This window comes from Syngnathus leptorhynchus, chromosome 12 (genome assembly GCF_054491065.1).
Source record: "Syngnathus leptorhynchus isolate UIUO chromosome 12, UIUO_Slep, whole genome shotgun sequence".
NCBI classification, from domain to species: domain Eukaryota; kingdom Metazoa; phylum Chordata; class Actinopteri; order Syngnathiformes; family Syngnathidae; genus Syngnathus; species Syngnathus leptorhynchus.
The window spans coordinates 6,565,045-6,587,159 of NC_141206.1; the positions used below are offsets into that span (position 1 = coordinate 6,565,045).

The following is a 22,115-nucleotide window of genomic DNA, read 5'->3' on the forward strand; positions in this document are numbered from 1 at the left end:
GTTCTGTTGTGGACTTGTCGGTGTCATTTGAGTGCAAACTAAAAATATGGCATTGTTATGGACATTTAGTAACAACTTTGAATGTGTAAAAACTAAGTGACCCCTTCGAGTAGAAAAGTCCACTGGGCAGCAAATGGACGAGCCAAACATTCGCAGCGAAGGGGCAGAGACTAGCGAACGAGAGCTAAAGGTGGCGTGACAACCCCATTTGTTGGAGCTTTTTCTCTCGGGTAAACGATGTGACAATGCGGCCGAATGAGACAAGCTCGGCGGCGAAAGTCAGGAGCACACGACGGCCAACTTCGGTTGTTTGACAAGCGGGAACGAGAGTGCCATACGCCATGGCAACTCAGCCGAGGTAGGCGCACCCAAAGGCGGCTAGCGTGCTAGCAGCTTGACGGGGAGGGGGCTGGTTGTCTCTCACTTGTCAGGAGCTCGTTGAGGCTGTCAAAATGTCAAGACACGCTGTTGTTCGCGTTACATTTAAGAGAAATCAACTTTTTGAAAAGTCTTTACTTCCCACTCCGTGTTTTTAGAAACACAAATCAAGTCGGATAGGCGAATGACGTTTTGATTTTAACCACCTGGGCTACTCAAACTCAGATTGCTGAAGCGAGTTAATGTAATATATATTTATTATTTTTTTAGTTATCCTTTTGTGAGGAATTTGACGTTGAGTCTTTCGTTATTTTTGTACATCAAAAACTTTAATTAAAACATGTTTTTATTAGAGTTCTTAACTTTTGGTGACACCTACTAATGAAGTTTGCAGCAAAGTAACTTTAGGACCTCAACCTTTTTTCAAATAGATAAAAGGGTGGCCAACATAAATCCCTCAAACTAGTAAGTTTTAGTCGACATGATTGAAAATTGCACTTGGATGAGAACACCAACCTTCTTATGGGTTCTATTTGGTACAGCCAGCCTGTCGTGTGAAGCAATGAAATCTAAGACGAGCATACTGTCCAGTTCATATTTCTGCACGATGATGACGATGAAAATAGTTTGATTCTGTAATGGGACATTTACATCTTTGTTCAGCGTTAATTTTAATTATATTTTTCATTTACGCTTTAAAACATTACTGGGAACCTCTGCTTCTGCTCATTATCTGAACGGATTGATCATTGTTCTTTTTAAGGATCCATACCGAACCCCAGAGATGCCATCGGAACGTATTTATTTTTTAACATTACGGCCACAATGTAGATATGATGTGTGCACAAAATACTAATTTGTGGCAATAAAGTAGGTAAAAAAGCTGCAATAAACATAAAAAATAGTATAAATATTATTAGTCTTGGGCAGTTGGGTAAGCAAACAAAATACACTTTCTCAAGAAATGGTAAGTATGTTCTATTTATTCAGGTAGTTAAGTTATCCATGGCAACGATAATAACCAATGAGCACAGTACACCTATTTTGTGGCCACAAAATAGCATTTTGTGTGTGCTTTTTATAGCTATAATGTAAATGCAAAAATGTCTTTTCCCATATTATGACTAGTGCGCCGTAGATACAGGACAAAAATAAACATGCCTGCTAACGTTGGCTCACTCTGACACTGCAGTATTATACTCCGCAGTCTCCACTTTGCCGCAGCTGCCCTCAGTCAGCTCTTGAATATGTTGTTTCCTTGAAGGACTGTATGTACGGTAAAGTTTTGTTGTAATGTTATGAAAGTTTGAGAACCACTGCTCCAAAGAGTTAACATCTCTGATTTCACCATCACTGACTATATGGAATTGCCACAACACCAGTCCCGGTGCGCCTGTCCAACAGAGTTAGCGAGGGAAGATGGATAATTGAGCCGAGGCTTTAAACTCTACAAATTCCCGGAGGCTCAGATGCTCTGTACGCTGTTGTCTTTGGCCAGAAGCCGCACGCTATCCCTCTTCCACTGTCAAGCATTTGGCCGTGGGCCTCCTGTATGCTTCAGTCCTTTTGCTTGAATTCTCCTCATGGACCATTCCCATTCAAATTGGAAACAGATGAAAGAGGGAGCGGCCACACCCATTCCTTGATAAAGAAATATTTTTTGTTCCTTGCTAGTGGACGGTGACCACCTGATGAGTTATAGCAACTTTGATGTGACATACATGCATTTCTTGTTTATATATTACAGATCCAGCTGAGATCAGTGACAGCAGAGCAATCTAAATATACAATTATTAAAACGTTTTTAAAATCATAACTGATCACTAGATTTGGTGTCAATAGCTTTCACACATTATTGGCTTTTCACACAGCCGCCATTCCACCTCAGAAGCTGTCGGTTGACTTAGCTCCCCATTATATGTTGATATCTTTTCCACAGAGCAAACCTGGAAAAATCCCGGGGTTTCATGTTTTTGGATGATTGTAAGTTGACTGTAGGCTCCCCCAGGAGTGATCCTCACAACTCACTCCATCATTTTCTTGGCTTTCTACCAAAACTGTTGCAGTTGCCATGGAATTAAACCCATTGGGGTTGGACATCAACAACACCCGAAAATGTTGACATATGTTCGTGTCCCCCAAGAATATTCTACATGACACCTGCAGTCATGCAGGTTTATAATTAACAGCAGTAAACGACATCTGTCCAAGTGTTGGGTCCCAACCAGTCCCTTGGGTGGGCCGGTCTACGAAAAGAGACCAGTCCCTCAGTACTCCCACAACCTTCTCCTCGCCAAACAGATTAGTTTATTCTTGTGAACGCATCTTGACTGTATTTGTGCTCTAATAGTCTCTCCCGGTGATGTTCCACAGCGTATATGATGAAGAAAGGAATCGTCTCCGCCTCCGAGCCTGGGAACAGAGGAACCAAGAAACCAGCCAAGCCAAAGAACTCGGCGCTGAGAATGTGCCGCTTTTCGGGCAGCCGTACAAAGTATGTGCTACTTTTACATTACTGTACTTTTTCGATATTGTCACAGTTATTACGGTCAATAGGTTTTCAATGTACTTCAAATATTCTTTTTTTTTTATTATTATATGATGCAGCAGCTGAACAAGTGACACTCATTGTCCAGATGAACCCAGATCAGTGTAGAAAATGGCCACATAGCATGTTGAATCTGGCAAAAATCAATGATTTCCATCTAGGTTAAAAAACAAACAAAATCAGTTTGTATTTCAGGATGTTTGATGAAGATATCATTGCCTACTGCAGCGCTTTCGATCAATGGCGCCCGGCTAAACCGTTCCAATGCTAAACTTATTCCACAATTCACACATAAATACTGTGATATACTTGTTTACAGTGCTTCTGGAGTAAGACTTCTAAACTACACTTCTGAATCTCAGACTGGCAAATGACAGAGCAGTGATCTGAAACCTTTTCCTTCTTTGTGTTTTAGACAAACAAAGGTGATGAGCTGTCCAATAGGATCCAGAGAATGCTGGGAAGCTACGAAGATGTGAACAGTTCTACAGAGCCTTCAGCAGTTCCTACAAATTTCACACAGTCAGATGGAGGGCAGCCAAACTCCAGTAGGCCCAGCACACTTGTCGTCCAAGACCCGACCCTTCATGTATCTAGCCAAAACCCCCTAAGTAATAGTTACCCTATTCAGACAATGAGGGACATCCCCACTTCATCCCCAAACCACAATGGAAGCTCACTCACCACGCAGAAGGCTTCAACGGATCACCAGAAGAAGGTTGAAGCTATGTCGGATTTGGCAGAGAATGCTAGCAGTCCTAAGGGAAGGTCCGCTCAGTCTCTGGACGTTAAGCCGATACCTTTCCTACATTCCAGTGAGGCCAAACGTCAGGAATCCACAGAACCTCCCTCGGCTGTCATGGCGGACCTTTCTGCCTTTAACCTCAGGCAGTCACCAGCGGACGCTTCCCTGCATCAGGCGGGCAAGGGCGGCAACCCCCTGCTCTTGCAGAGCTTGCCACCCCTGTCCTCGTCCAAGCAAGCCAGTGTTGCCGTGATGCAGAAGCCCACGGCTTACGTGAGGCCTATGGACGGTCAGGACCAACTGATCAGCGGCTCGCCAAAGTTGAAGCCTTCCCCCGAGCCACACGTACCTCTGCCGGAGATCCACAAGGACGCAAAGCCTAAAATGTTGCCCCAGTATCTGGAGGTGAGAGCTACAATATTTGTTTTTTGACTTGATTCTTGGACATGAACAGCAATTTTAGCTCCCAATTGACATAATTAACACGTAGATGCATTTTCACATTGAAAATTAAATCAACTTTACTTACTTTTATAGACAAAGACAAATGAAGCAGTGTGTGTGGAAGACATCTTGAAGGTATACTTTGTAAGGTCTTCTTTAAACCTGCTTCTGATCCCCTATTGCTTGCTAAATGCATATTGTTTTGTTTTGTTTTTTTCTCTCATTTTGCATATTGGTAGGAAATGACCCATTCCTGGCCGCCTCTCCTGACAGCCATACATATCCCCAACTCTGATGCAGCCCCAATAAAGGTAACACACTGATCATCTGGTAGGTTTGTGTGCTGTTTGTGTTGCCCCCTGATGTGTTGTACAACTTCACAGGCACATTTTCCTTTACTCAAAATCCCAAATGTGTGACCTTTCTCGGGCTTTCAACTTTCTGCTTCCGCTGTATGATGTGTCAAAGTTTAGCAATCTTTCATGCGTCGCATTTTTTGTGTTTGTGCGTCTCCTCGCAGGAAGCAGAGCAAGCCTCTTCATGTGCAGGACGACAACGTGAGTCAATAAAGCACCCCTTGCACAGTACAAAGCAGTCCAATAACATAGTTCATATTTCAGTGTTTTGTGGACTATGCAAAGTAGAAACTGCCAGCTGCAACTGACACACGCATAAGCGAATTGCTTCTGTAAGGAAGTGTACATAAAAATACAAAAAGCGCTGTGGAACACATCATTTCAAAAATTCATACAATAAATATATTTAAGAAATGTTATGTACTGTATAATCAGGACAGTTGCACATTTTTGCTTTTGTTTCTTTTTCAGAAAGTCACAACTGTTCTCCTGGACACCCTCCGTGTCTCAACATACAAAGTTCCAAACTGTTGTGAGTCCTAAATTCTGCTGCTTTATACAAGTCTGACCAAAGATGGTTATGAATATGTGCGAGCGGATTGAACCCGCTGAATAATCCTTTATTTTTGAAATAATGTTCTGCTGTGATTAAATCAAACTGTCCACGTAGTGGAATAAAAAGAAAAAACAAATCTCGTGAAGGACATGACATTTTCATACAGCAATGTTCACACGTAAACATAGATAGTATATTGTAATTTTTTTTTCATGCCGTAATAATTGATATTTTTGATCAGATGGTTAACTTCATGCTTTATTTTAGTTCACACAAAGAAGCTCATTCCAGCGGCGTGGAGTCAGCCAGCTCCAGTGACTCTGACAGCAGCTCCAGGTCGGAGTCGGATGGTGACAGCGTTGCCGATGAGCCTTGTGGACTGACAGCAAACTGCAAATCTGAGGTAAGCATTTTTTTAACGAGTGCTCGCACCACTTTCATTAATTTTTAAATGACATGACTATGTATGATGTAGAATTGGATTAAAATGCATGTTTTATTGTAATTGTTTTTTTTTTAATAGAAATAAAATACTGCGATAACGTGTCTGGTGAGAGTATATTTTGCTGAACTGCACTTTTTTGCCGTTTTTCACTAGCCTGATGTTGCGGCAGCATGTGGCAACTGGCAGTTGGGCAACTGGATCCAGTCCAGTCAACAACACTCCGGCAACCAAAGCCAAGGTGTCTCCAACGTTGTCCGCGGCTCCAAAAAACTTCCCGTGGAGGCGACCCAATCATCTGAGCATGGCGGAAACCCTCCACAAGTGCTTCCTTGCAACGAGAATTCTCATGAAAGCTCTTTGAACGGCGGTTCTTTGAAACATCCGACCGGCGTGCGCAAACCGCCGAAAGACTGTGTGAAATCTGAGGACACTTTATCGAGTAAAGCACCTCCTTTCTCAGACAGACCTAAGGTCAAAACGAAGTCAGAACGTTCCAAGAACACTAGCGGTGACTCTAAAAGTAAGAGGACTTTAAAATCAGCAAGCGTGCAAAAAACTGAATCTAAGCTCGAGTTGCACCAACCTGATGCTAGGTGTTCGTCGTGCCTGCACCAATGCTCTTGCCATATTCCTGCCCACACCCCACTCGTCAAAATCAGCACGAGCTCGGAAGTCGTCCGAGAGGACGAAACCATTCCTAAAGAGTCCTCCACTAACAATAAGTCCTGCAAGAAGTTGGGCTGTGCCCCTAAATCCTCTAAGGACATCCCCACCAGGCCTGCTGAATGTCTACTGGTAAAGATCGACCTCTGTCTGCTCTCCAGAGTCCCTCTGGCGACATCCGGGAATGCAGAGACCCCAAAACAACCTAAGGCCAGCAAGAAGACTCTACCTCAAACTGTGAGCTCAACACATGCTACTCATAATAAGTTAGTGAAGTTTTAGGATGAACCTATTGCACTTGTAAAATGTCTAAACTTGTGATTGACAACTTCCAGGTGGAGACGGATGACCAGGCTCATCCCAGAAAGAAGCGGAAGCTGGAGAAGAAGATGACATCAGTCAACAAGGATTCTTCTGTCAAAGTGGAGTAGGTTAAATAAAAAGTGAAATTCCCACCAAGCGCAGCATTATAGTTTAGTTCAGGTTGCCGCGGTGATGGGACAGTTTGCAATAGTAAATGCAGTTCTAGAGATTCAACCTATTTTCCTGTTGGTTAGAAGGGAGGCGTATTTTTTTCTCAATTGTTTTCCTCAATTCTCAAACTGTTTTGGTGCAGTATGTGATAAAAGCAAACTCTTTTATCTTCTCAACTTTCAGAAGTTGCGCCACCCAACCAAGTGAGCAGCAGCACAAGAAGACCAAGAAAAAGCAGGTAGACTTGGAGAAGCCCCCAAAAGCCTCAGGGAAAGATTTGAAGGTGCACAAAAAATCACGAGAGGAGCCTCGCAAGGATACTCCCAAGAGCAATGACTCCTCCAAGCATAAGAGCAGCCATGCAAAGAACACGCAAGCGGAGAAGGTAACTTTCTGTTTGGACAGTGGTTCTCAAATTAGGGTCTGGGTGTCAGTGTTCTTGAGCTTCATTTTGGCATGCCAGCAGAAGCAGTCATCCTTGCAGAACTTCAGAAAAGTTGAGACCTCCAGGCCCTTGCTCAGGGCTGAGGACAGGTGAGATCGAACATTGTTTGTCAAACTCTCGGTGAGGTCTTTTAATTCAGTGACCTCCTGCAGGCAGCATTCAGTGAAGCACTACATCAAGGAGGCCAAACGACTGAAGCACAAAGCAGATGCTGAGGTTTGACACTTAATCCTTTAAAAATTCTTACCAAACTGCCCAGTAGAAGGAATAAAAGTGTTTGGTACCCTCTCTCTTTCTTTTAGTCGGACAAACTCAGCAAAGCCTTCAACTACCTGGACGCTGCTATTTTTTTCGTGGAAAGCGGGCTCGCCATAGAGAGAGACCCGCAGATTTCCATGTCCTCCTACACTATGTTTGCAGAGACGGTGGAGCTCCTCAAGTGAGAGTGCCAGTATCTTTGCAATATATATATATTTTTTTCTTTCGGGAATACGTTCCAGAGCCACATAATAGTGACCATATAAAAACGTATTTGAATTTTACCTTTCCCACACAATTTAAAAATATTTCCATTAACGTCTTCTATAGCGTGTGTGGCTATTGGTATGATGAGGGTTCACTGTACTTGCTTTGGGTTTGATTATTATTATTATTTTTTTTCTCCCCTAAAATATTGCTCTTACGCAGGTTTGTGCTGAAGCTTAAAAACTTGGCGGACACATCAGCTCACTCCTCAGAAAAGGACTTTGCAGCATTATGGTAAGTCGAATCATTTTGCTTCTTTTTCGAAATTGGAATGAACCAGGTACTCTTTGTAGTACGCTGTTACTCGATTGGTCGGAGAGATTTGTCAACATTGCTTGGTGGCAATGTGCTTTACAGATGCTCATTTCTAATACTTTCAACTTTTGTAGTGATGAATTTTGAACCTCTCCCTGCTGGTGTGTTACAGTCTGAAGTGCCAATCTCTCCTGCAGATGGCGATGTTTCGCCAAAAGCACAAAACTGCGCTCAAGTACTCCAAGACGCTCACAGACCACTTCAAAGTTTGTATTTCTCATCCCGTCGGGATTTCCTTAACTTTTACCAGTCTTCATATTTATTCAAATTACCTTCCAGAACCCTGCACTTGAGTCTTCCGTGAGCGCCACAAAGTAAGTTAGCATCGCGCAGCGCCGTGACACATTCCCTTCATGTGTCTTTGTGGTAGGGGCCCGAGCACGCCGTCCCCTCTGGCCAGCATCCCGTCCCCAGCCTGCGGAGGTAGCAGCACTGTGGCTGTTCCCATTGCTGTGGAGCAGGTGGCGCTCGCCTATGTCAACATCACTAAATTATTCCTGAATGCCCACGAAATGTGGGAGCAGGCGGACCAGATGGCTGTCAAAGGCAGTGGTAGGGTGGTGCTAATTTTCTCCAAATGCAATTGAATTGATTCAAATGATAAAAACCCAGTGTGAGAAGTTGGAACCACTCGTGTACATTTGTCTTTGAAGGTCTCGTGGCTGAGCTGGATGCTGTGATCGGCCCGCTGAGCTTGACCTCTGGCGTGAGTGCCATGGTGCGCTACACAAAACAGGGAGTGGCGTGGCTCCGACTGGACAGCTCAAAAGCTTAATGAATATCTGCTGAAGGTACCTGAAGCTTGGGATCCAATTGGGGTATGTACGTAGGTCATGTGCTGAAGACAGACTCTAGAAATATGGCTTGTGTGGATTTGCCACTGACTTAAAAAAACAAAACAAAAACATGCACTTATTAAAGCAGGGTGGAATGCCCCAAAATCAGGCCAAGTCATAGAATTAGGTTAAAGTGCCTTTATTCTCTCGGCATTCTCCTAATGACGAGGACTTTTTCTCGAGCCAATCATATTTGTCAGCACACTTTATTTTTTAATTTATTGTTGTTATACTTTTTGTACATGAGCACTTTTCCATGGATCAGTATGTGAAAGGAATCCATCCCAGATCCAGAGGCAGGTTTGTCACTTGTTTTTTTTAGGTACACAAAAAAAGTGGCGAGTTGGAATAATTTTAGGATTGAGTCTCACATTTCTCTGCATTTCAGTTAACAAGGGAGTAGGACAAATGAAGTAATTCAACTTTTTTCACACAACACCAATTGCTAGCCTTTGGTATATCAAAATCTTTAATTATGAAGCTTTTGTTGACTTATTACAAACTATGAATTTGTATGTGCTGATTAAAACATCACAAATGTTAAAGGAAAAAAAAAACAAAAACACCCCACTTGGTTTTGCTAGTCAATTTGGTTGGTGTGTGTAGTTAAACGACGAAAGCAAAGAATGATGATTGAAAATATTTATTTACCCCCAGAAGAAGTTTAAAAATGTGTGTGTCATCATAGCCTTCGGGTATTATCTCCCCTCCCATTAATTGAGTTTATCTAGGCCCCGTCCAACCTGCAGTAGATGTTAACGACAGACTCTGTATGGAATTTACACTTCCTGGTCTGCTAATAATCATGATTATGAGCATGTACTGGAACATTTTTTTCCTCCCAATTTGTGGAATGTGTCGGTTTTCTGTTTCCGTGTTCAGAGAAAAATAAACACTGGAAATTAATTTGTCATTAACATTTTTTTTCTCCGATCCAAACTAATACAATTTAGGTATTATGTACAGTCAATTTGATATAAATTGATATCTTGGCTTATGACTCTAATTGTGCAGTGACTGAGCTGAGGATATTGTTTGTTCTTTCCCGTCATCTAGCATTCTATTTTGGCTCTTTCAACACAACTTGGAAAACTATGTTGGTGCACTTGAAAGTCGAGGTCCTGCTCCATGTCTAAAATATGAAACGGATAATTGTCACATTGTCAAAAGTTATGCACGCTACTCATAGTTGGGGTTGCTGAATACAGGCTGCAATAGAAAAAAAGAATTGTTAGACTTCCTTCCCCCAACAAAAAACTCAAGTTTTCAGGAATAGATAACTCACCATGTTGACGTTAGTGCTCATCCGTGTTGAGAATCTTTGACAACCCAATTTGTAACCTCGCACGGCAATTAGGTAGTAGAGCAGTCCACTTAGCAGGATGAAAATGACCACTACCACAATAATGATCACGTCTCTGTCTGTAAGAACAGCGAAAAAAACAAAAAACAAAACGGAGATTCAAATAATAATACGGTGGTACCTTGATTTACTTTCTAAATCACACCCACAGTAAATGAGATTGTCACAAACAAATGATACTAACGCACTGATACTCACTAATAACATTTGGTCCATCTGTGGGGAAAATGGGGTTTCCGCCATCATCGGTTGTGTAGTCTGACAAAAAGACAACGAAAAACAGTTTGAGTGTTTGTCAGGAAGAGCGTAACGATACTGTCGACCTGTCGGAATGCTTACATTGTCTGTGACGGCACACGAAGCCTCTTTTCTGTAGGCAGTCGTTGTCATTCCAGCGTCCGTCAGGGTACATCTCCACGCAGTTCTCCTCAGCCACTTGGCCTGGGTGAAAAGCTGCATTGGGCTCACCTGGAGCCCAATTGAGGAAACCCAGAGAGGTTTTGTCCGTCCAGCCCCAGCCAACTGAAAACCCCGCAATAAAAAATGTGAGCACAAACCAGTCAAGTACTGTAAATGAATCAGTCCTTTTACTTTGATTGTCATTTTGGATAATCTGTACTATGTTAAAACTCAGTTGGCTCACAGTTGCGGTTCCTGGTGAGGCCGATCCAGAGGTTGTGATATTTGGTGTGGTTGAGTTTCCTGATAAACTCCAACTCTGCCCTGCTATGGAAGGACGCCAGCTCGGCCTTAAATTCTGTGCAGTAATGTCGTGAGTCGGGCCAGGAGAAGCCCTTCTGTTCATTGTAAACCAAGTAACAATAGCGACCGTATGGAATCCAGAATGGGAAGCACTTCCCGTCACCTGGGGTCGGAGTCACGGGTGGTTTCTCTAAAGAAAGATCATTAAGAGTTTGTGAAATATGCAAACAATCCTGATGAGTGTCAAAAGGGGTAGATACCTGAAGAGATCTTGCAGATGTAGGGTTTGGCCTGGTCACACTTGGTGTCATTCCAGGTGCCGTGAAACCACGGTGAGCCTCGCATGCTTACACACCCCTCGTCCTTTAGGTTGTCGGGTTCTCCGGGACCCCACTGAGTGAAGAATACTGGCCAGCCGTCTGTCCAGGCAAAGGAGCCATCATCCTGAAAGACAAAATCAGATGAGGCTGGAGTGTTACTCCAAAACTGTGTGTGGATACATGTGGTCAATGCACTCCGTGTGCACCTTGAGCCTCAGTCCGATCCAGGCGTCAGCTTTTCCCTGCAGGACCACCCCGGCGACAAAGGCTTGGTCATAGCTCATGTCGATGCTAACCAGGTTGGCACCCTGTTGCTCGCAAGCCTTCTGAGCTTCATCCCAGGTCGCTGGCTCGTCTACCAGTTTATAGCAGTTGAGGTACCAGGATATGTAGCCGGCGGGACACGGACTGCTTGTTGGTGGAGGTGGCGCGATACTGCTGGCTGAGGTGGAACCCAGAGAATAAACTGAGTTTGATCCACTCGGTTTCAACTGTGCAATCACGATTGAGTGACTCTATGCTGGGACTACTACTGACATTTCTTCCGGAAGCAGACAAAACTGTACTCGTTGTGACAAGCATCATCATTCCACTTGCCGCTCACAATTTCACTGTGAGTCATGGCCACGCAGTGTTCCTGTTTGCAAAAGCAGGATTTTGTCAATATGAAGCCATTCTGACAACATTTTTTTTTTTTTTTTTTTTACCGTGCCCCCTGCGTTGTTGGGCTCCTTGCCGTTCCAGTTTGTGTAAAGAACTGGGCTCACACCATCACTCCAGGCATACTGATTCTCCACCACAATGTCAGACAGGCCGATCCATGTGGGAAGCACCATGTCTTTTAAGTAACTGGACACAAAGTCTAAGAATAGATGGGAAATTTATTTCGTGTGGAGCTATCACCGAAAAATCGTCAAATAAAAAGCTATTTTCTGAAAACATTATTGAAATGAAATCTATTAGAACAGGCAGCAGATTCTGGCCTTGGTCTTATTACTGGTTCATACCATTTTCATACTGGTTGTCAATAACGGCCAGCTCTCCTCCTTGGTCTTTGCACCAACTCCGTGCGTACGTCCAGTTGGCTTTAATATCGTTTTTGTTTCCCTTGAACAGGAAACATTTGTCTTTGAAACGCATCCACCCTAAGAGAACACAAGACAATTTATGCATCCACTTTTCAGCATATTCATGAAATGTGCATTACCAGCGGGGCAATAGCCCTCCCAGGGCTGCGTGGGGGGAGGAGGAGTGTGGGCATTTCCGGGAAACTTCTTGCAGATGTAACCAGCTCCGGCTTGACCACAGTTCACGTCATTCCAACCACCTTAAGCGTGATGGGGTTTAGATCCATCAACTCTTAAGTATGTCTGCCAACTCTCCAGTAAGAGGAACTCCATTACCTTGATGTCTGTTCATCTGAACACATTGTTCCTCCCCGTTAGCATTGTTGGGCTCACCCGGACTCCAGTGAGTGTATGTGACAGGGGAATGGTCTTGCCACCTTCATGAATTAAAAAGAACTGTTGGATCCATCAAGTGACACATTTTAAATTGACAGTGAGGGATGACCCACGCATATTGGCCATCGGTGATCCCTAACATCCTCAGTCCAATCCAGGCAGCAGAAATATGACCTGTTCCCACCTTAATGAACGAAACATAAATTGCACAGGATCAGCCATTTTACCTCGGAAATAAAAATGTACATTTTCCTTTTTAAGAACAAGGAAAAAAGTCCTACCATGCTATTGCTGTATGCCTGTTCGTCCTTGTCGAGGATGGAGACGAGCGTGGCTTTCTCGGCCCAGCAGCGATGCATAGCCGTGTGGAAGTTCACGATGTCCGTCTCGTTGTAGTAGTAGCAAATGTTGTTGTTCTTCCTCCAGCCGGGGTTGCTGCCACAATCAGGAGCTGTATAAAGGCAAATCAGGAGACTGTTTTGAGAGACCTGAAGTCAAGTAGAATGACGAGGAAGGTTTGTTTACCCGGTACCGGCGGTGGGGGCACCGGAGGGTAGATGGGGTTCTGTCCTTTGGCGATCATGCATATCCAATCTTGGTGGGCATCGCAGTTGAGATCGTTCCACCAGGAGTAGGTTCCGTTAGTGCTGCTAACCATCTCCACGCAGTCCTCACGACCTTCGTGGTTGTTTGGCTCACCGGGACCCCAGTTGGTGTGTGAGAGTGGTGAACCGTCACTCCAGGAATAGCCTACCAGTAAGAGCAGTTGCCTAAGTCTTTTCTGGATTTCCTGGGACCATCACCTTGTACGTACCTCCTTCTGTGGGGTTGTTCTTCAGGCCAATCCACTTGCTGCTCCCTTTGCCATACAGGGACAAGAACTCTTCCTCTTCCTGACTGTGGATGCTGACCAAGTTGGCCCCTCTTGCCACACAGTCTTCATGTGCCGCCCCCCAGCTCTTCTTCATGGACCAGTCCATATTGTGGAAGAGCTGCAAGCCATTATGTTCACGGCACATAGCGTGTTGCCAATTGATTTATCAACCCGAGTGGGATGGACCAATTTAAATTCTTATGTGAAAGTACGACAGCCATACCCTGTAACAATGCCTGAAAATGGGCTTGGAGATCCAGCTCTTAGCACAGCCCTGTACAGGAAGAGGGGTTGGGGCCTTGGTGGGCGGGCTGATGTCTGGCCGAAGTTTCTCACAGATAAAGGCAAATTTCTCTGAGCACTGCTTGTCATCCCAGAAGCCACCGACTTGCCCAGTCGTCATGGCCACGCAAGTGCCATCCCCGTTATCTAGTGACATTTGACCATACTGTATATCAACCGATCCTATTTTAACTTCTCATTTTTTTTTTTTTAAATTGGCAGATCGGTTCTGTACCTGGCTGGTTCCTGTCCCAGTGAGTGAAAGTTAATGGATAGCCGTTGTCCCAGATATACTGTACCCCTCCGCCGGTACCCCCTTTAGCACGTAAGCCAATCCACCACAAACCTGTTTTTCCTGACAGCACAACCGTAAAATGTGCTTGCTCGTATCTGCAATGAAAGATTATTTGAAGTGTCTTTAACTTCGAGATAGTGTGGCCTTAGCGTTTCAAGATGTTTCCACTAAAACATTGTCAAATTCATTGGAGATATTATTATTATTGCACCACTCACATGTCTCCAATGTGCAGCAAAAATCCATCCTGCTCTTTACAGAAAGCCTTTGCGTCCGACCAACTCCGGCCTGTCTCCTCCGTCCAGTAGCAACTGTAGCCATAGGCCTCCCAGCCCTGACACATAACACCCAGGTGATGGACATCTTTCTTACAGTACAATAATCAGTAAAAAACTAAATATAGAGGATGTTTTCCTGTCCCACCTGCGGGCAGCCGTAGACAGTGGGCTTCACTGAGGGAAGCTGGTAATGTGCTTTGGGCATTTTACACGTGAAGCTATTGAGTTCTGTACAAGAGACGTCGTTCCATCTTCCAGTCTGGAAGAGAAATGGAATTCATTTCAATAGATTTTCCACGTGCTGTTAAATAATTGTAGATGAGTGGATCGTTGCAATGTTGTTGTACCTGATGTGACATCTCCACACAATGCTCACTGAAACCTTCATGGTTGTTGGGTTCTCCTGGGGCCCAGTAAGTGAAGGTCACCATGTGGTGGTCTGACCAAACAAACATGCCGGGAAATACTAAGTCGTTCAGTCCTGTCCACATGTCACTAGTGGCTGCGGAGGACAAACAGAAAAGTGGAATATCTGAATGAGGGATTTATTCTTTTGTTGTTATTGGGACTACTCGGCCTTAAATGTTGCTGCGCACCAAAGTAGAGATAACTTTCCAGCCAGCTCTGTTCCATCATAGAGCGGATAGACACAAGTTCAGCACCAAGATTCCGACAGGTGTCTTGAGCACCGGCCCATGTCTTTTTGTCCTCAAAAGGTTTGTAACAGAATTCCCCAAACTCGTACCAGTCAGGTCCCGAACATCTTAGCTCTGAAGAGGAGTTCCCATGTGAATGTAGCAATCATGAACAGTCGATGTTTTAACACAAAGACGTACTTACCTCCATCGGCAAAAGTATAAGACGTAGGGTATTCGCCGTTATATCTGCAGATGTTAGAGCGATAATTAGCTCTGAATTGGACTTATCAAGTATTATCAATCATAGCCATTCACTGTCTCGAGGTGATCCCATTCCTGGTCGAGCCAGCATAGAAATTCTGTCCGGGAGCTTTTAGCAAAGTACAATCTCCTCCAACTTCATTCAAAACGACGCCAGCGTGGATAGCAGCTGCACAGATGTTTGAGTCCTGTCCGAAAGAACCGGAAATTCTTGCTAAAATTTATACTTAATTGGTAGTTATTACAATCACATACCGCTCGATAGACGGACGTTCCATAGACGCTGTAGCTAGATTTGGAGCAACCGGCTGGACAGTGGACCCTGAGGAAGACATGGGTTGTATCAGAGTAGAGGACGGGAGATGAAAACATCAATTCTCACTCACGTCTTTTTATCATCGGTGAAGTTCAAGTTCAGCTTGCTGGCACAGGTGATGGCATCTGTCGGATAGAAGTTTGAGTTCAAAGCATGTTTTTATTTTCGCCGCACTCGTAACGATGTCTTACTTACAGTCAGGCGTGCATCCCAACACCTCAAAGCGAAGACCGACTTGCTCATTATACTCCAGAGGCAGAATGCGAATGTATTGAGCAGAAACAGGCGTGCCGAGCAACTGTGTGTCAGCAGTGTTTCTGTCTGTTGATCCCAGCAAAAACTAGAAATGGAACATCTCAAAGTTTCCATTTCACAATTGCAGACTGGACGACACGGTTGGAGTCATATTGACTCTGCTCACCTGCCCATCAGCTGTGTAGTCAGTCCAGACCCTCCCATCAATACTATGCTGCATCTTAAACTTGGTGACCCAATGGTCACTGTTAGGACATCCCTGTACCACGATTCCGGTCACCTTTCTTTTCTGGCCAAGGTTTGCTTGGATCCAACTGCTGGTGGCTGCAGTAGGGTGACATTACATTGGCAACCAAAATATCCACATGAAACTTAAAAGCTTGATAGTTTTGTACGTACGATTTCCAAATGGCTTCCAACAAGAGTTTCCCTTCAGACGAGCTTTGTTGGGGGTAAAGCTACCCATTGAGGAGGAGGCTGAAAGCTGGGAGTCTGTGATGTTCCTGTCCTCAATACCCAGACCGTGAAGACACACTGAGAACATCCAAAAAGTCTGACCATCAGCCCTTAGTCGTCTCACCTGCATTGTTTCTGGGTCTTCTATTTGATATTTTTCTTCAGCATTTCAACTGCTACAGTATCTTACAAGATGTGAAGCCCACCTTTCTGTTCACAGCTGTAGACAATCTCGAGATATTTAGAGACTGTGGGGCATGGGTCCACTTCGGTGAAAGCGTATGCAAAGCAGAAGTGACGATTGTCGCACATTTTCCTGTAGTGCGGGAGGACACCTTCCACCGTGCAACTCTCTGCAAGAGATACCGGTCACTAAGTTTACCATGAGCACACTGAAGTAGTCTGGATTTTTGGATTTCCACAATATTGAGTTCAGTCATTGTGAAGTTTAGGATTTTTGGATCAAAGAAGGCACATGCAGATTCTTGGGTCTTACCATCTGACCCTTCCACATGTGGACAGATGTCAGCACTTTTTCGTCCATAGAAAACCGACTGGATGTTGATGACGCTTTCTTGCGGACAGTGAAGGACAGCAGATGATCCCTGGCAAACGATTGCCGTCATGAAGCCTACAAGAGCACGATTGCGTTATTTTGTTTTGCATTCATTTGAATGCACAACTTGAAGACGACATACCGTCATGAGGGGGTGGGGGTTCCGGTGTCTTTCCTACAAAAGAAACCCAACGATGGATGTGAATGCTGCAATAACAATTGAAACATTCCATCTTACCTCTTCTCTTGCAGATGTACCCTCTCTTGCTTTCACAGTTATCATCATTCCAGTAGCCATCGTTGATGTATATTGAAAGACAGTCTTCGCCAAAGTAGTTATCAGGGTTACCTGTAAGGGTTTAAATATTGCATTTCTCAACATTGTAACCCATCAAGGTTTTAGATGTACCTGCGCCCCAGCGTATGTATCTGAACGGGGATCCATCAGTCCACTGCCAGCCGCCTTCAGTGATGGAGTCATGGCCGCCCATCCATAGGGTGATCCCGGTTGGGCTTGCCTGGATCACACCTACAGAGAATTAATTGAATGGATCAATTTTCAATACTGCTTGTCCTTACAGAGGTTGTAAATGAGTTGGACCCGACCCAGCCGACTTTGGTAGATTGGACTTGTTACTAGCTAATCGCAGGGGACATAAATGAGGGTTGATGGTAGTAAAACTACGTAATAGACAAATGAAAGACATCACGTGGTTGTTGTACCTTGTATGAAGGCCTGTTCGTAGAGGTCGGTGATGCTGACCAAGTCTCCTCCTTGGTTGACGCAGTCGGCTCGTGCTTCAGCCCATGTCCTCATGGACAGGTAGTTGAACAGGTAGCAAAAGTCATTAAAGGGGTCCGCTGTCCACGAGCCGCATTTTTCATTCCAGCCTGCAACAAACATGCCTCGTTACAATTTTTTACGTGTGCGTGTGAATGAGGTAGGAGCGATCATTCGGGTGTGAGGTTCAACCTGGTCCTGATGTTGGTGGCTGGGGAGGAGGCCCTTGACCCTTGGCTGCAGGAATGTGATAAATAAAAAATATGAGAGACATGCAAAGTAAGAGTTAGTAATGAGTTTCAGACTTTTTTTGCAGATGAATTCATTAGTGGCTGAGCAGGAGTCATCAGCCAATTTTCCTGGTTCCGCGTGCGTTGGGCCTCGGAGGTGAACGCAGTCCTCGTTGTTCTGCCAGTTGTCGGGCTGTTGAGGTCCCCATGGGAGGAAGTCCTGTGCAATCATTTGGAATGTTGTTTTTGCTTGTTGTCTTCACTAGAGATGGGTATTCACTCCACTTCAATTTGTTGATTTATGTTTGACTTACTGCAGCTGTTCCGTCAGTATACACAAACTGGTTTTCAATCTTGATGTCATTCAGTCCCACCCATGCTTGTCCCGGCATGTGAGCTTCGGAGGGGGGAGAAAAGATCAGCTTTTGTAGAAGATAAAGCTTGAAAGGATGATTGGATTGTAGGATGCTCAGTCTTGGTGCTCACCAATCAAGAAGCTAAGCTCTTCCGCTGAGTGGAAGCTGGCTAGATGACCTTGTTGTGTGACACAATAAGCCTCTGCATCGTGCCATGTTTTCACCAGGTCCCCCTCGAAATGGTAGCAAAAATCACCGTACAGCAAATAGCCAGGGTCGCAGTGGGAAGCTAAAGCCCAGGAGAAGCACTTATTACAAAACCCTCAAAGAATTAAAAATGGAAAAATAAGTGAGACTGACTCGGTGCTGGAGTCGGTTTAGGGTTTTGTCCTCCGGTCATCTCACAAATATAACCGAGCTTCTTGAAGCAGCTGCTTGTTTCCCATTTTCCTTCATAATTTCCTTTTGAGGGCAACAACATATATCTGTTGTGATAGCTTATCACTGTCATTGTTAAGATAAAATGGATCGTACCTGTGAAGATCTGTCCACAGTCCCAGATGTTTGCAGTGTTTCTGGGCCAACCGGGACCATAGTTTGTGTAGTTAATGCTAGTTTTGTCAACCCAGTGAAATGTTCCATCCTGGTCCTTATCTGGAGCACCAATGACCAAGTGCACAATATTCATTGACACACTTGAATAGTTGTTTGTCGAGAATTTAAAATTACAATTTTTACTGGATATCACCCAAAACCTATTCTATGTCCTAAATTTGCAAGTGTCCACTATCCATCATGCCAAAAGATGTATGGATGGAGATAAGTCAAAAAGCCTACCCGATAAACCAATCCAGATGTCAGGGATATCTACTTGGTGAAAGTCAGGAAGTTTTCCATTAATAAAGAATTGTTCCTCTTTGCTGTAGGAAATGAAACAAAATTAGAGCACCATATTTCCCGAAAAGGTTACCCCTGAAGCTGAAATGGTGTCCAGAGCATACCTATTTATGATGAGCAAGTGAGCCCCCTCATTTGAGCATCTGGTGAAGGCCTCGTACCAGGTGGTCAGCAGGTCGCTGTTGCTGACTAGCCAGTAGCAACTTCCGGAGAAACTTTCCCATCCGGCAGGGCAGATAGCTGCAGTTGGATGCAATGTTTGTGTGTGTCTCATATTAAAGTGCAGATCATGACGGTGTCGCTTACTGTTCAGCGGACGTTTGCACATGTACGGTCTCTCGTATCGGCACAGGTGCGACTTCCACTTTCCAAACTCATCGGTCCGATCTTTAATGATGGCCGCGCAGGAGCCCACTTGGTCGTTGCTGTTGGGAGAAGCAATTATCCTTTGGTGTGGTGTCTTCCCTTTCTTGATCTGACCATTAAACGGTCCGACCAGAAGATTGTAAATTAACGATGGAGCAACGTGACTTTCTTACATCGTGGGTTCGTCCACGGCCCAGTTGGTGTAGGTCAGTGAAACGGCATCGGACCAGTTCATGTGCACATTTCCTTCTTCTAGCTGACATGAGATCTTATTGCATTTCTGCGGACACCAAGTTTGATTCTCAACCAAATACCTCATGGAGTTGTCATGGTTCCAAGCGGTTATGTTTTACCAGATTGGAAAGTCCTATCCAAAGGTCAATCCGATAAGGATCTAGAAGCCCGGTGACATACAGCTCCTCCCGCTCGGAGGTGATGGAGACGAGGTCGCCGCCCTCCATGACGCAATCGTGACGGGCGGCCGACCAGCTTTTGGCAGTTCCTGACTTCAGCTTGTAGCAGTTTGAGCTGTAGCGGTCCCACCCGTTGTTCAGATCACACTGTGGCCCTGGATTGGCTGAGAACACATTTTGGGGATTTTTTTACATCTATATATGAAGATGTTATATTTGTCCGTTTCTTGTGTCAGCGTAACATCGAAGCATGCCAGTTGCATCGTAATGGAATGCAGACAACAAGGAAGTATGGACTCACAGTTAGCGTGCTTGCAGATATATTTCCTCTTGACACCGCAGTTCTCATCATTCCAGTGACCTGAGCTGCCGCCCATCACTTGACCGCAATCCTCACCCGGCTCGTCACCCCAATTGTCAGGCTGACCTGGCAACCAGTACCTGTGGGGAAAATCCCCAATATTTTTTTAATCCTCACTCGAGTCAAAGGTGTGATGACTTTGGGCAAGAGTTGAAGTTTACCCTGAACTGGCTACCAACCAATTGCAGGGTACATGCAAAAAAAAATATAAAAAAAACCATCCAAACTCACACGTAGTACCAGACTGGTCCAGTACATACATGGTCCAGTACTGGGCCAGACTGCAAGATTAAATAAAACAAGCATAATTATTTTTCCCTTTTTTTTTGCGGAGCATATACGTTATGATTGAGACTATAGGTCAAATCTTGACTTTTTAATTATAATAAAAATATCTAAATATACTAAATATCTTTTGAATTCAACCCAAAAAGCTTTCTTATTGGTACATACGATATGTATTGTATGAAGGGACTCCCATCTGTCCACTCCCACACTCCCTCTGTGATTTCATCCGTCAGGCCGATCCAGAAGATCTCTGTGCCGATTTGCGTTCTCACCCACAACTACAAGAAATTGTTTGTGACAATCAATACAAAATCAATGACTTAGTGCCAGAAAACCTGTGTAAAAGTACAGATAACTGATTTAAAAAAAAAAAACGATTTTTACAACTATGTCAGATACAGACGCCTAAAAATTCTGTACAGAAACAAAGAAACTACTTGGCGGTTTGGTTGTAGTGCCTCACCCGCTCGTGGATGTCCTGAATGCTCATCAGGTTGCTATTCTGTGATAAACAGAAATTGTTAGCCTCCCACCACGTCTTTGTCTCATTGGAGAAGTAGTAACATTTGTGCTCGTTCTCACGCCAGCCTGCCCGACACTGGCTCTGCCCTAGAAATACGACAAAAAACATTGACTAAACTTGACCTTATGTAGGGTTATGTGGAAAATAGGAGCAATATTTTTGTTTTGTTTTCAACTACATTATATTATAAGTAAATACAATTTTTTCCCAGTGGAAATTTGAACTTGTTTAAGGTTTGAAAAGAGTTGACACAGGTGTTGTTGACATTGTTTTATTCATAAGGAGGTGGAAAAAGGTCGTAAAAATATATAAACCGTAAAAGTCCTATGATTTGAATTTCTCAGGCAAAACGTTCGATAATGTTTAACATCTTATAAATATTACGTCACGTGATCAGCATCATTCAAAGATGAAATCAAAAAGGAGGTGTAAAATGGTCGTAAAAATATATAAACCGTAAGTTTTATGACTTGAACGTCTCACGCAAAATGTTCGATAATGTTGAACGCCTTATAAATATCACATCACATGATGATGATCATCATTCCAAGATTAAATATACGATAGTGACTGTTTTTAGAACGTAAGAAAAGAATAAAAAAAGAGAGGCAAACCTTAAAATAATTTATTTTTCAACTCCACTCCCAAAAATATGTTTTTAATCACACTTTAGTATGACTATCAATTTATTTTTATGGAAAACATTTGCATCAGACTGTATTTCATTGAATTAATGTCAGAAATAATCTTGAAGATGGCCACCTCCAAAATCAAAATAATTCAAGAGGGAACTCACCACAAGTAAGAAGAGAGGCGAAGATGACGAGCAGGACCGCAAATGATCTTTTTGTTCTCCGTTTCATCTTTCACTTATTTTCTTGTTGTCCTTTATGCTTTCCTTTGTTGCATCAAGTGGCTGCTGCTGTTTCTTCCAAGCTTGATGTGTGTTTTGCGTGTTATACGACAGCAAGACGCTTTATTTGTTCCATTTCACAAAGTCCAACAGACATTTTACAACAAGCACATGACTTTGCATCATTAACTTGTCACTTTTTAACTTTAGTAAATAAAAAAAAAATCCAGTTTTGAAAATACAAGTGTGAGCGCAAGC

At 43.8% G+C, this 22,115-nt stretch overlaps 2 protein-coding genes across 4 annotated transcripts; one reads left to right on the forward strand and one right to left on the reverse strand.

The window, feature by feature from the left end:
- Window positions 1-112: 112 nt before the first annotated feature.
- On the forward strand, window positions 113-10,077 carry LOC147048080 (AF4/FMR2 family member 1-like). 3 transcript variants are annotated; one of them, XM_085926681.1, is made up of 19 exons: window positions 113-358; window positions 2,752-2,872; window positions 3,342-4,076; window positions 4,209-4,250; window positions 4,355-4,426; window positions 4,636-4,672; window positions 4,943-5,003; window positions 5,295-5,430; window positions 5,626-6,372; window positions 6,471-6,562; window positions 6,793-6,994; window positions 7,076-7,143; window positions 7,207-7,270; window positions 7,357-7,493; window positions 7,742-7,813; window positions 8,007-8,100; window positions 8,174-8,208; window positions 8,265-8,446; window positions 8,548-10,077. In XM_085926681.1, the coding sequence occupies exons 1-19, from the start codon at window positions 342-344 to the stop codon at window positions 8,667-8,669; spliced, it is 3,036 nt and encodes a 1,011-aa protein (XP_085782807.1). In that variant the 5' UTR covers window positions 113-341; the 3' UTR covers window positions 8,670-10,077. The 3 variants fall into 3 exon arrangements, with proteins under 3 accessions (XP_085782807.1, XP_085782806.1, XP_085782808.1); XM_085926680.1 differs by having other exon boundaries at window positions 7,073-7,143; window positions 8,548-10,076; XM_085926682.1 differs by lacking the exon at window positions 4,209-4,250 and having other exon boundaries at window positions 7,073-7,143.
- Window positions 9,843-21,867, reverse strand: LOC147048081 (uncharacterized). The gene is given in 50 exon segments (XM_085926675.1): window positions 9,843-9,939; window positions 10,016-10,152; window positions 10,292-10,351; window positions 10,433-10,615; window positions 10,737-10,985; window positions 11,056-11,239; window positions 11,322-11,557; window positions 11,653-11,752; window positions 11,823-11,977; window positions 12,123-12,260; window positions 12,323-12,442; window positions 12,519-12,619; window positions 12,692-12,762; window positions 12,860-13,029; window positions 13,104-13,328; window positions 13,393-13,573; window positions 13,658-13,881; window positions 13,970-14,124; window positions 14,248-14,363; window positions 14,453-14,566; window positions 14,655-14,809; window positions 14,904-15,109; window positions 15,111-15,191; window positions 15,261-15,394; window positions 15,462-15,528; window positions 15,593-15,647; window positions 15,718-15,862; window positions 15,944-16,101; window positions 16,177-16,311; window positions 16,440-16,586; window positions 16,730-16,864; window positions 16,932-16,964; window positions 17,028-17,138; window positions 17,199-17,318; window positions 17,513-17,680; window positions 17,763-17,807; window positions 17,876-18,020; window positions 18,115-18,197; window positions 18,287-18,445; window positions 18,517-18,618; window positions 18,691-18,810; window positions 18,994-19,076; window positions 19,158-19,293; window positions 19,360-19,478; window positions 19,593-19,699; window positions 19,773-19,996; window positions 20,134-20,273; window positions 20,647-20,759; window positions 20,945-21,090; window positions 21,801-21,867. Coding segments are annotated over 50 exon segments (6,588 nt in total). The 3' UTR covers window positions 9,843-9,909.
- Between the last annotated feature and the right edge of the window lie 248 nt (window positions 21,868-22,115).

What these genes read in the sequence shown, in the direction of transcription:
- LOC147048080 (XM_085926680.1), top strand. An exon ending in TTTTCGGGCAGCCGTACAAA is followed by an intron (nt 2,873 to 3,341) that starts GTATGTGCTACT and finishes TTTGTGTTTTAG; the next exon opens with ACAAACAAAGGTGATGAGCT. An exon ending in GATGGCTGTCAAAGGCAGTG is followed by an intron (nt 8,447 to 8,547) that starts GTAGGGTGGTGC and finishes TTGTCTTTGAAG; the next exon opens with GTCTCGTGGCTGAGCTGGAT.